Source organism: Aulonocara sp. 'chitande type north' Nkhata Bay, linkage group LG14 (genome assembly GCF_057382095.1).
Source record: "Aulonocara sp. 'chitande type north' Nkhata Bay isolate Kocher_YH1m ecotype deep benthic linkage group LG14, A_spYH_male_GT1.1, whole genome shotgun sequence".
NCBI classification, from domain to species: Eukaryota; Metazoa; Chordata; class Actinopteri; order Cichliformes; family Cichlidae; genus Aulonocara; species Aulonocara sp. 'chitande type north' Nkhata Bay.
Window position 1 is genome coordinate 23,073,932 of NC_141357.1, and position 14,034 is coordinate 23,087,965.

Below are 14,034 nucleotides of genomic sequence, written 5' to 3' on the forward strand. Positions count from 1 at the left end.
TAACCTAATATGAATAAACATCTACTGGCAAACAAAGGTTGCTTTATTTATTGCATGAGCCTGAACATTGAAGACAAGCAAAATGCAGTGAATCTGTGCCAGTCTGAGTGGCTGCTTAAACAAGTAGGGCGAGATTTGCCAAACAAATGATTGAGGAAATCTCTTCCAAGTAACATGCTCTGCACAGATGCCCATATACTTTTCTTACTTTTACTGGATTAACTTTTAAAAACTAAGAAAACTAAGTCATCTGTGAGATTTCTACAGTAGTCAGTAGTAGTCTTCACGCAGTCTTTTTGGTCAGCTATGACTTACTGCTGATTAATTGTAAAATTACTGGTGATTGGTTAGATGCTGATTCCCAGCATGGATTTTGAACAAAAACTTAATGTAAGCCTCTGAATTAGTACAGCTTCGGTGGTACTGCCTGACTCATGCTTTTCTGGTAAAGTGTTCTTGTGTACCCATGTAGTCCTGGAAAGCAAAGCCATCAAGTTTACATTCCCGGCGTGCTGGTTTCTAAATACCACAGATTTCTGTGTAAACCAGAGAAACTGGAAGGGGAGGGAGTGCGAATCATCACATTCACACATCAAGCACATAGATTATAACATACACGCAATAAAGTTGGAAAACACTTAATCATAAAGATCATCACAAAAAAAATCATTAAGCTAATGACGCACAAAAACTGTTGTTAGGCACTCTTGTGCATGATATTAAAAGTGCATGTAGCACATAGATCAAGCTAAAATAAACGAAAATGGTAAAAGGTTATGTGTAATGTGTGTGTCTGTGTGTGTGTACAGGAGCGCAGGGACAAAGCATCTCATTCTGTTCCAAGCATCACGGAGGATGGAGAGGTAATTTGAGAGCCGTAACCAGGCATGAGAGAGGGGTCTGGGGATAAAGGAGGCGCACACTACTCTTTCTGAACCAGTCTTTTGTTGGTAGCAGCTCCTGTCTGCATCAACCACCACCCTTCTCCTCCTCCTCTCCCTTTCCTTGGCACAGGTCTGGGAAGGTAAGCCGACTGAAACACCGGACCCAATCCACTCTGCGTGCAACTTACTGATTCATGACAAGAAGCCGGCGGGGGGGGAACAGGGCTTCATCTGACTCAAATAGCCAATTGTAACTCATTAAGGAAGAGCCCCAAAAAATATGTTTCAAAATAGATAAATAAATAAAAATGAAAATACAAACAAATGTTTGTTTGTATTTTAACTACATGCTGATGAAGATCACTGGACTGAAAGTAGACGGAGCTGAAGATTCCTTTCTGATTGCATCATGAAAAACTAGCTTAGTAACATATTGTCTCCACATAACTGACAGAAATGACTCATTCACAGTGATGATCATGTCGGAATAGGAGGAAAGCTGGGAATTTCTCTGCATGACTGCTTCTGAATTACAGTGTGACGTTCCAGGATCTCGCTGCGTGCTACAATCCCCCAAAGTTCTGGAAAAGATAACTCCTTTAAATCCAACTCTAACATGACACCAACAGCAAACGTGCGACTCATAATTGACAGAAACGATGCATTCTCCCTCCAGTGTGTCAAACAGAACCGTCACTGAGACACGCACAAGGTGGGTTGGGTTTCTTTTGCTTTTTGCTTTGTCACAATGGCTGTAGCAGCGCTGGACAGCGAGACGTAACAGTTCATATTTAATGTGGGTCAAAGTCCGCATTTGGAGATTAGAGCCGTAGCGGTATAATAAGTCATAAGTTTCATAACCAATGCTTGAACCTGTGTTTAATTTATTTTACACTCACCGACTTGTTTTTTTTTCTGTCACCCTTTTTACTTTCATTTCTTGTTAGGTTTAAGCACCAAAAACTACTTGGTTAGGTTAAGAAAAAGATTGTGGTTTGGGTTTAACCAGCCCCTTTGCATCACTAACCCTATATGCTAGGGGTCCTTTACAACCATCCCTATGTCGGGAATGAGACCCACAGAACTGATGCAGAACACCACCTTGTGCCTGTCCTTGATACACTAGCGATTCTCTATTCTCCTTTTCTTTCCTCTTTACAATCAGTTTCCCTAATCATCATTACTCAACTTGCTCTGAATACACCATAAGAAGTTCTCCAGAGAAAAAGCACACATGCAATGGCCCGTGTGAGGACTGTTTGTACATTCCCCATGTGCCAAGAGTGCCATGGGGACACAAACACACAAAGCTGCATGCTGAGGGCCACAATGGGCCACATTACTGCGCTCTGAGTCATCCCCCTCCTCTTTTTTTGTCTGTCCCCTCTCCTCTCTTCTTTTCCCCATTTTCCTCTCCCCATGTGTTGCCTGGCTTTAGCACTGAAGTGAAAGAGCAGAAGAAAGAAAAAGCCAGAGGCTAAACACTGAACTCCAGTCATATGATAAAAGTGTGGCCACACATTTATAGAAATGAGTTGGTGTTGCTTCTGCTCTTACAAAGCCTGTTTTTCATAGAAAATGAATAAAACAAATCAAGAATCCGCTTAAACATACTACGGTAAACCTTATTTGCTCTGCCCACATGCCTGTATGCACACTCTTGTCACATGACACGTGCAATGGGTCAGTGAGCTATTCTGCATCCTACACGACTGCAATGACATCTATGATACACAAATTCATAAATCTATGATTATCCTGATTATTATTATTTCAAACAGTTCTTATACCACTATAGTACTCGTGTGTGCATGAAAAGGACAAAGGCCTGTAACTGATCGTTAATGTTTGCTACGATCGGTAAAATATCCATTTAATGATTGAGGTGTGATCATTATACAAGGCACAGATAAAGCATTTGGTGTATATATTCTCTATATATCTCATGTTGAGAGCTGTGTGCTTCTTACACTGACACTAACCCCAAATTCCCGTCAGTACTGATGTCATGTGTTTACCTACTGAGGCAGGACTTAACCCAAACATCATGGTTGGGTTAAATTAGACTCTTCCATAAAGTAAACCATGTTAAAGGCTTCTCTTTCATTTTCAGGGTTACCAGAAGGCCATTTAATATATGATTTATTACCTGAAATTGAATTACAACAGAAAAGGAAGAACATGTGTTTGTGAAACTTCACAAATTCATGTTCCAGTAGACAGGAAGTTTTCTTTTGAAACAGCACTGGCAGTAGAACTTTGTTGTGTTTTATTGCTTTACAATGACATGATATGTTAACCTTTTATATATCGTCTTATGTTTTATTGTGAAGCACTTTGTGATTTTTATACAAATGCATTTTATTTACTTTTAGAGACAGGGCTCATTACTGAGAACAAAAAGAAACTATATTCCTAATAATCAGAAAATTGTTTCCCTTATTCTTAAGAGGGTTGTAGGGGTGCTGGTGTCCATCACCCTGGACAGGTCCCTAATCTGACCGAGGGCTAACATCAGAGAGACAGAAAACCATTTGCACTCACAATCACACCAACACATCTGAAATAGTTTCCCCTCCCCCCCCCGTCCAAGAGATTCAAGGGATTTGATTTGGCCATTATCTATTCTTTCATGTGAACAATCTCAACAGCAAATCAGGTTTCAAACACACGAAAGAAAAAAAAAAAAAATCTCCTTCTTTCATCCCACCTCTCATCTTCTCTCTCTGATAACTATCCTCCTCACTGCACTGCAGGCAGAAGCGTGTGCTTTGAATAATCAAATGCTCCTGTGCAGGCTAAGCTTCCCCTACACCAGCAACAGCTAGGAGACACCAGGCACAGTCAGTCATGCAAAGCTGTTCCGCTATTACGCAAATCAAGGGGGGTGAGAGCGATGGGTTTAGGTAAGGTGAATATATATACACATACATACACATATACACACACATACACATGTGTATGTGCAAGTAAACCCCTTTGAAAACACTAGCTCCTTTATAGTAATAAAGGTTTAGCTGACGTTGGTCACAGTGAGATCAGAGCATTTGGCTAAGGCTGCTTAAACTGGTGAGCTGCTGCATTATTTTCACTCAATCATTAAATGTCGTAAGGCAGGGTTTGTTCTTTCACCTGCACGTCCACCTGCCAGTGTCTTGCTAATTGACAGGCATTTATTCACAGACCAACAAAGGTTTGTTCTGATAAGCAGAGTGTATTTGCCCAGGAGCTCAGACACATACGGGAGGCTTTTTAATAATCTAAGCAGCAAGCTAAAACCCACACAACATTAGATCACTACAGTGAATGAAAGTGTAACTGTAGGGTGGCCACTGCTTTCACCTTCAACAACGCTCAACAAGGAACTGTGCCATTTCATATGAGTATTATGGCCTTGTTTGTCACACTGGGCCTTTATCTGGAAAATCAGGGCCAGCTGTTGAGTTACTTTACACTGGTGTGTGCGTCTCTGTGTGTTATACTTGTATAAGTAAGTGAGGTAAACAGGAGGTGGTGTGTACGATCCCATTCCCAGGGCCAAACTTCTTCTCCAGGGAGGGAGATAAAGCAGCAGCCCCTTCCAAAACGGAGATGGAAACAATGGCCAGGGCTGGGGCTCTCAGTCGCAGCTGTATGCGTGTATATTTTTTTGTGTGTGACACACAAAGCGTGCATGTGTGTGGCTCCATATACTTCTGTTTTTAAGGAATGGACTGGTACTTCAATGGCAGTTTTCTACTCAGTTTAAGCACTCAAAGCCATTTCTACTACAAGGTTTGTTCAACCAATCTCAAACACATTCATGCACTGCTTTTATATATAGCACTTTAACAGTAATTCCAACAAATCTAAAAGATTTCACAGCAGCGCGACTCCCTGCAAACACTGCTGGATCCCACATTGTTCAGTGCGTGTTAAGTGTGTCACCGCGGATTAGATCACAGACGTGTTTAACAATCCGGTAATGTGACACAGTTGACGCTGACGGGGCTCGACAGGTTCTCGCTTGTGTTCGCATGCTGACTCTCACACACTGTTACACACCCAGTGACGTCAAGCCAGATTGTACTGCATCTACTTAATGACGAAATTCAACAGATTGTCTTCGTTGGAAGAAAAGACACGTTTAACTACTGCGGCACGCCTTTTGTCAAACTAGCTGAATGAGGCCGCCATGGGGGGGGGGGGGGGGGGGGGGTTAACAAGGACATTTGACTTATTTCCTAGAAAGTATTAATGTTCAAACCACTATTCTCTTATTGCAGACAAAGCAGAATGTTTCGTCTGCAACAGAGAAAACAAATAAAAACAAAACAAAAAAACATGACAAAACAAAAACGCTGATACAAAGATCAGCCTGCAGGTAGAGGTAGTGGCAGAAGGTAGAACCAAAGAGATTACAGTGAATGAATGGTGGATGGGATGCAGTGGGAAGGAGGAGGCTGAAGATAAGGCAGGGAGTGAAGATGAGTGGATAAGAGAGGAAATACAAGATCAAAAGGCAAAGAGGGAAGAAGTCCAGGAGGTTGGTACCCTGAAGACAGTTAGCAGAAACAGCTGTTGTTACAAAAGGAAAGGAGTTCTGTCTATAATTTTAAAAAGATGGCAGAAACCTGCACGGAAAAGGGAAAGTAAATCATGAAAGATCAGAAAGGAAAGTGGTTGAGGCCTGTCCAACAAGACCAAATGCATGAGTGCCGCCACAGCATATGGCTGAATGAAGACAGACTTCTGATTTCCAGGCCACATTATCAGGTCGTCCTCCATCAGGAGTAGAGGGGTTGCACTACATAGGATCTTAGATTCATAGCACTGTTTGGAAAAGTTTAGAAACAACATAGTGCTTGTGACTAAAGGCAGCATTGTGTTGCTGGCTGAGGTTAATGCTCCGATCTGGAGACTCGAAAAAGCAACAGAATTGTAATTAAGATGGGGTGTTGTGTTGGAAGCGCAGCGTGCTTCTCCAGTCAGAAGTGAATGGAAAAATGTGTCAATGGAACACAAGGAGGGATCCTGTGAATAAACAGAGTCTATGACTCACCCTTTCTGGGATGGGAGAGATGACCGTAGGTGGGGGTGGCGGTGTGGATACCAAACTACCTTCACTACCTCCCAAATCACACCACTGTAGGCATTCATGCAGTCCACCTCATGTCTTGCACTGGTGGTGTTGGCCAAGCCAAGACAAACCACCCATTGTCCAACTTTCCCACCTAAAGCTGCAGCTCCAAACGGGACAGGAATTTTTTTGCTTAGGGGATTTCAGGGATTTCTAATCGTGTGCGCATGCGCGTGCGTGTGCATGTAAGAGAGAGAAAGACTCAACTAATAAGGTCTGACAAGGCTACATGACCCTTTTGTTTCGGTTACATTTGCACATTTTTCCCTCTCTTTTATATAAAAATAAACAGTAAACATCACGCACAGACGAGAAATAACACATTACAATGCACACACCATCTAATCCCCCTCGATCAGAGATTTGTGTTGATTTTCATATAAACTTGAGGCTGAAACACCAGCAGTTACTGTACAACACGCTGTCCCTTATGCTGACATTTGAACAGCAGAGTTTCTTTCACGACTACTACATCTTTACAACTTTTACAAGAAAGGAGCAGCTTGCTGAGGTTGGAGCCTTGGTCAAAAAGAAAGGCGGGAACATCCTCATGCATTACCTTTTATCTTTTAAGGAGTAAACTGAGGAAGAAATGGACAATCCAGCCGAAACGCAGGAAAGCCCCACGCAGGACAAACTAAGCAGAGGTGCAGTTATATTACAATTGACATGACACATCACTACCATATGTAAATAAAGCAAACCATGCTTATCAAGCTTGGGTAATAAGCTCGAAATCAACCAATGCCCTGCTGAAAGAATTATATGTCCCATTTACAGCAGGGAAAATATTTAAAGTATAACACCTTCTAGGGCTGCACCTTTTTACCAAATCATTTGGAGGATGCTTGGAAGCTTATGCATCTTCCCAACATTTGGCATCTTTCAGCCAAGACAGCCTGACCAAAGATGTTGAAAACAACAAGACTGAAGCAAAGCAAAAAATAAAGCCAAGCTGTTTCTTTTTTTTTTCTAAAGTTTATGCTGTGGCGCAAGAACCACAAAGTGGTACCCAAAATGTGTATTTATCATTCTGCTGTGGAAACAACATTCCTCTCTCTGTCAGAAAAAGCAGACACGATTCCTTGTTGCCAGTCGCCATATTAGAAAAGCTCTCTGGAAATGTAGCTCTGATAAATTATTTTCATAATTTATTTATTTCACACAGGCCCTGCAGAACACCTCATTTGCAGCTCCTCTGCCTTGCTAGCCTCTTCAGTAATTCAATTTTATTTATGTAGCACCAAATCACAACAGCAGTCACCTCAAAGCGCTTTATATTGTAAGGTCAAGGCCCTACAATAATACGGAGAAAAGCCCAACAATCAAACCCCCTTGGAACGAGGACTGGGTGACAGTGGGATGGAAAAAGCTCCCTTTTAACAGGAAGAAACCTCCAGCAGAACCAGGCTCAGTTAAGGGCAATTAACTTAATCAACCAAATATACCATATAAGCAAATTATGCTCGTGACTCCCACCTCACTACTTCCTGTCTCACATCTGGCTGCTTCCCCAGCTTGTCATTGTGGAGTTAGAGAAAAAGTACATGCAAGGGGAAACACGCATGAAGAATCCCATAGAAATGGACACAGGTGCCACCTAGTTCACACAGAAAAATAAATGATGTTTCAGCCTTGCTACAAGCACGCTTGAAATGACAAACTCTCAGCTTGCAGTAGGGCTGCCACGATTAGTCGACTAGTCACGATTATGTCGACTATTAAAATCGTCGACGACTAATTTAATAGTCGACGCATCGTTTGAAGCTTTGTAAGATCACAAAGGACGCAGGAATGAGTAGTAGGATTTAAGAGTGTAATAACGGACTGAAACAGAAGATGGCAGCACTGCATGTACAAGGATGCCAGCTGCCGTTAAACCCCGAAGAAGAAGAAGCTGTGTCCCAGAATTCATAGCGCAGCTGTCAACAATGGCGGCAGCTAGTTAGTTTTAACTTTACTCTTATTATTCTTTCTGGGTCACAAAATAAACGTTTAACATATTTTCAGGCGAGAATGTAGCTGTGTAAACCTCAAATATCTGCTCAGTTTATCAAGACACCACATATTTTCAAAAGCGCGCCGACGTTTTCGGAGACGTCTGTTACCCACTAGCTCGTTAGCTAGGCGGGGGCAAGGCTAACTAGAGCCGTGAGAACACCGGACTCCCGGCAAATCGTTTTCAAACCCACCGCCGTCTTTCGCTAGTCAGGTTAAACATATATATAAGTCACTTAGATAACTTAAAAATGTTATTGTTTGGCTTTCTTTAGTATTTTATTTGTTCCTGAGTAAATCGGTTTGGCTGAGATTAAAGTTATAGTTTTTGCACAGCTAAAACTGTCAAGCAGACAGCTGATTATCAGAAGTGTGAGACGCTGGAGAATATACTCCGGTGTCCTGTTATATTTTAGAAAGCAAGGAGTTTATTAAACTTCACCGAAACAATCTGCAAATTTCATTAAAAATTAATAAACTACCATCTTGTCTTTATTTTTAGTTAGCACAAACACTTCAAGCTGTAAGCTAATGATCGTTATATAAGACCAGATGCTGCTGGTGCAATAAGCTGTAAGCTGTACGTCCAATGGATGATGATCTGATTAGTCGACTAATCGCAAAAATAATCGGTGACTAGTCGACTATCAAAATAATCGTTTGCTTGCAGTACGTTCTTTTACTGGCATTCTGTTCTGAACTCATTTTAACTGTCCTACACCAAGATAATCTGTGCAACTGACTAATTAGCTAGAGGAGCAACTAAACAGTTTTAACAACAGAAAACTGTTAATGACTCCAAGGAAAGATGTACCGTGAAACAGCTGCAGGGGGGTTTTAAAATTACGGAACCTGGAAACAGTTTGGAAATTGGAAAAAGCAGGACAAAGAAGAAGAAATACCTGAGGGCTACACTGAGTGTGAAAACAGCAAATAGCAGAGTAAAGGAAACAGCCTCTCTTTACATTACTCAACACATCTTTTGCCATCAAATGGCTCTTTAGTTGGACTAACACTGTGTCTGATACAAATAAAGCATCAGATGCAGATGCACTGCTGAATTATCTGTGTCTCCGAATTATACCAAGAGCATGGCGGTGAGCCACTCATATGACCAAGGAGAACAAAGACTGTTGTGCACAGGAACAGATTAGCAAAGAGGGTAAACTGGCTGGAGAGAGTTACCACTGCTTCCTGGAACATTTTCAGTAATGGAGAGTTTTACAGAACGGCTCTGAGCAGGCTGTGGAAATCTGCTAATCACCCAACAGCCTAGCTGGCAAATAAAAAACACATAAACTGCTCAAATTGCCACCTTAAGTGAATGGATAATGTTATTTCCTGTATGCGTGTGGATACACACTAAAATGAAAACCGTTCTCTGGAACTACACTATATGGTTGAATAAATCAGCACAATTCAGCACAGTTCTCAATTTTTAAAAAAAGATGTAATATCTCCCATAACACTTGTTGCTTCCTGTTATAAAGAGGATGTCACTGCCCTCCCCCCCCCCCCAAAAAAAGTCATTTCTCTGCACGTGTGTTTTTTGAGGTTTTCTCTTTCAGTTAAAAGGGTGTTTTGGGGGTTTTGTGCAAGAAATCTACAATTTTCCTACTGAACATGTAAAACCTGAGAAGGCTACAAGTCCTTTAAAAGATGTGCTTTAAAAAAAACACACATTAAGGTCATTAAGGTGAAAACAGTGCGTGCAAAGTAAGACAAAAACAAGTGTTGATGATCACTGACAGCAGAAGATAAAAAAGATCACTGAAGCGTACGGCACAGAACTAAAATTGGCCAAATGTGTTCGTATGCCATGACATGCAAAACTTCCGATGCTGCGCCATGGAGAAGTGAAAGCAACGTTGACCATTACAACCCTAGGTCACAGTAAATGGGCGAAGCTCGTCTAATTATATATGTATAAATGTAGATGCCACTAACCTGCACTAAATCAGCCTTTTTACGCAATGGGAAAGAAACTAATTGATAAAAGTGACAAATATCAACCTCTTTGTATTCGCATACACGCTGAATAAGGGAAGACTAAACAGGGAAAACAGGGAAAGGGAAACAGGGAAAAATGCTAATCGCTGTCCTCGGACCTGTTTATTCTAGAAACTTCTGCCACTTTCATTACAATTTGATAACAATGGAGTGCGCGCAAAGAGTTTGTTGCAAGATCAGCACACACACAGGCTGAAAGTGAAAGGTGTAACAAAAACTGTTCACCTGACAGGTATGAAAACTACACATGCCACGAAGGGCTTGCACCTAAAACGGTTTCCATCTGGAGAAAACACAAACACCCACCCGCTTCTTACCTTGGTGTCAACAATGGAGCAGGCCATTTGTTTCACATAGGCCAGGTCAGCAGCCTGGGGCATGAGGACAGATTCTCTGGTCAGACCAATCTGGATGATGAAGGACACCCCTGCTGGAGTTTGGGGCATCGTGGGCATTACGGGGATCACGGGCATCACAGCCCCAGCACCACCACCATGCCCTGGAGTCAGCTCCATCACAGGAAAGCCACCCGGTGTGGGCAAAGAGTGTATGGCGATGGGGGTCCCCTGCTGGATCAAAGCTGAGCTTGATGGTAAGGTGCCACCTGGGGGGAAGAAGACCTGAGCCATCGCCGCCCCCGAGGGCATACAAGGGCTAGCATTAGCCATTCAGAGTCCGCTGGCTCTCACAAACACGCAGGTGCAGTCTGAAGTTTTCGGAAAAGCAACACTCATTCAAGCGGAGGGCTACACACGCTGAAACATGGATACACACACACACGCGCACGCACGCTGAGTGGACGGCTCCGCTTTCCTCCGAGTCCCGCGTCAAACCCGCTTCCTTCCAGCAGCTCAAGGAAGAAAATCTTTATCCAGGAAGGAGCACTTCTTTTCTCCAGGCTTCGCTTATTGTTCAGGCATGGCAGGCGTGAGCGGTGTGTGCCTGTGTGTGTGTGTGAGAGAGAAACACTCACAAAGTAAAGAGTCTGAGAACACGACACCTCCAGCCTTCTCTCCTCCACCCCTCCTTCACTTCTCGCATCCAAAAGGCGCTGCTCTGCAGAGGAGAAAGTCCAAACTTGGTTGTGAAACTCTCCGCCGCGGGCAGAGAGAGAGAGAAAGAAAACAACAACAATGCCCAAACTTTGTTGTGCTCTTCTCCAGGCTCACTTACAAAATGGCCTCCTTTAAACAGGAAACAGTGAGAATGAAGGGGAGCTAGAGACCGCACTCCTTTTTACGAGACCTTGCCCTGTTTCAGTTTCAACCCCTGTTCGGTCTTTTTTGTGAAAAAGAAGAGAGCGAAAAGCGCTGTCTGAGGGTACCTCCCTCTACCCTCCCTCCTGCCTTCGCATCTTACGCTAAACAAGGAGGAAGTGAAATGACGGACACATCTTGAAGCCAATAGGCATTCAGAAAGTCCTGACTCCCAAACCTCCCCCTCCTCCCTTTCCTCTTCTGGCTCCCTTCCTTAGTTTAGGGACATTTGTCTTGTTTGGTCCCTCCTGTAGCCGGAGACAGCATAGATACATGGCCCAGGGCGCTGCTTCAAGCATAAAACCCCTCCCACCGCTTCCTCGTCCTTCCTTTAAGTTCACAAGCCACCTTCTGTCTTTCCTAAAATTGCCTTATTTTTCCTCTGTATTTTGTTTTTGGGGGGGAGACACGCCTCTCATAAACTGCAGAAAAAGGACCGCACCTATGGAAGGTTCTTTCCATGCTCCAGGTTTCATGAAAATTGAGAAGTTTCATGGACTGAGAGTGGTGACTTGGGTGGGTTTGGACAATGACACTGTATGCAGCAGATTAAAAGGAAAAAAAACGTTTGGTTAATGAAGTCATCAGCGTGACTGTGACTCCTCACTGGTAATCTAATCATTTAACACAGTAAGAATGCTTGTGAAATTTGTGGTTTCCTAGTTGAAGTTCTAATAAACCGCTCTGATTGGTTAAGCAAAAAAACAGTGTGTGCAGTTTATCTCAGTGCCACTGTCGCGCTTATATCTGTGAAGGCATCTCCCGATGTTCATTTCATACAAATTAAATAAGGCGAGTTAGACTTGAATGAAACAAGACAGAAAACAAAACGCTTGAATTGATTCGATTTGCCACCACAAGGGGGCAGTGTTGGATAAAATCGGATCTTACAGACCCTGTGTGATTTGGATATAAAATGTTTGATTCCCAAGCATTAGTTAAGCTGCAGGTTACATCTTAGGTTATAAATGACATGGGGACATGGGGGGAAATTGATAATCAGGTGTTTGATGATGTTAAAGGATGTTCCTTAAAAGGCAATTGCTCCCCAGTGAATTGCCACCTCCTCTCTGATGAGGGGGAACTGTGATGTTGTTTAAATCCTCTTTTTTTTCACTTTCTAAAAGGATTATTTTAAACATATGGGACAGGAAGTGTGAACTGCGAGAAGAAGTTTTAGAACCACTGAATGAAGGCATGAAACTAAACCACCATGTACCAGAACATGCTATAGCCCACAATGAGTATGCGTTAAATACATATGTGCATGTTTGCATGTTAGCCAAACAATAAAGACTTACTATTTATTTTATACACACCATCCACTTCATTACATACATACACACCTGCTCAAATACTTTTAAGCAAATAACCAGCAAAATCACAAGACAACAACTCAGTACACTTAGGGTTATGGTTAACATCAAGACAAGTTCAATCTAAGCATCGGATTGGGGAAGAAAAGCGATTTAAGTGACTTTGAAGTGGCATCATTGCTGGGATTTTTCCACACAACCATCTCTATGGTTTACAGATAATGGTCCAAAGAGAAAAAGAGAAAATATCCAGAGAGTGGCAGTTCCCTATGTTAAAAAGCTTTTGCCAGAGGTCAAAGGACAATGGCCAGGCTGCTTCAAGCTGATAGGAAGGCAGTGACACAAATAATCACTTGTAACAACCAGAAGAGCATCTCTGAATGCTAAACGCGATCATAACTTGAAGAAGATGGGCTACAGCAGCAGAGCAGCACACTGGGTATCGCTGCTGTCAGCTGACAACTGAGCCTACAACGTGCAGGGGTTCACTAAAACTGGACAAAAGAACATTCAAATAGTAGGGTCAGGATTTAGTGAGAACAATATGAAAGCTTGGGTCCATCCTGGCTTGTGTGGAGGACATTTTCTTGGCACACCTTGGGCCCCTTAGTATCAAATGATTATTCTTTTAAACACCACAGTCTAGCTGAGTATTGTTGCTAGCCACATCATGGATGTGCAGCAACTGTGTTTTGCTATCATGTCAATATGAACCAAAATATCTGAGGAATACTTCCAGCACCTTGTTGAATCTGTGTCATGATGAATTAAGGTCGTTCTGGGGTCCAACCCAGCGCTAGCGAGGTGCATCTAATGAAGTGGTGAGTGTGTATATCCTGTTGTGTGGTTATGTTGGAAAGTCCCAGCAGATCAGTGATCTGTGAAATACTTAATGTTCAAAGCCACTTAAAGCCCTTTTATTCCCCCCTTCTGCTGACACGAGGCCATCTTCACCATGTTTGTATACCTAAATGCTGTAAATTGCTGCCACGTGATTGGCTGCTTAGCTATTTGTGTTACTATGCAGTTGAACATGTAATAATGAACACACTCACTCAGTGAAAATTAGTGCATTTGTAACTACAAGATTTGACGACTAAAACCTAACTTCTTTTATACACTAGTTTCAAGAATAGTTAAGTCATTATGAGGTTACACTGTATGAACAATGTATGCAGAGTTTGACATCAAAAGACTGTCATGAAATTTACCAGACACAGAGAGTCCATGACAGACGACATCAAGCCATGTTATAGGACATGTGGAGTTTGTATACATAAGGCCTGAAAGTCAGGAAAGTCTCTGATGTAAATCTTCAGACCAATCTTTAACTTTACTGTGTGAAAGCTGGAAAATAAATTCCTAGTAATTCATCACCCTACTTCTATACCGGATCATCATAAGTAAGGATTACAGTGTAAGTGATCACACCTTCATGTATCTTCATGTAT

At 42.3% G+C, this 14,034-nt stretch overlaps 1 protein-coding gene across 2 annotated transcripts in view; it reads right to left on the reverse strand.

Moving 5' to 3' along the window:
• prkd2 (protein kinase D2) overlaps nt 1-11,349 on the reverse strand; it is a 31,549-nt gene extending 20,200 nt beyond the window's left edge. The window contains exons 1-2 of one of the 2 annotated variants that reach the window (XM_086261613.1): nt 11,185-11,349; nt 10,329-11,067 (exon numbers count right to left, since the gene is read on the reverse strand). In XM_086261613.1, the coding sequence (XP_086117739.1) occupies nt 10,329-10,679 (351 nt within the window). In that variant the 5' untranslated portion in view covers nt 10,680-11,067; nt 11,185-11,349. Of the gene's footprint in view, nt 1-10,328 lie in introns of both variants that reach the window. The other variant, XM_086261614.1, reaches the window with a different exon arrangement.
• Between the last annotated feature and the right edge of the window lie 2,685 nt (nt 11,350-14,034).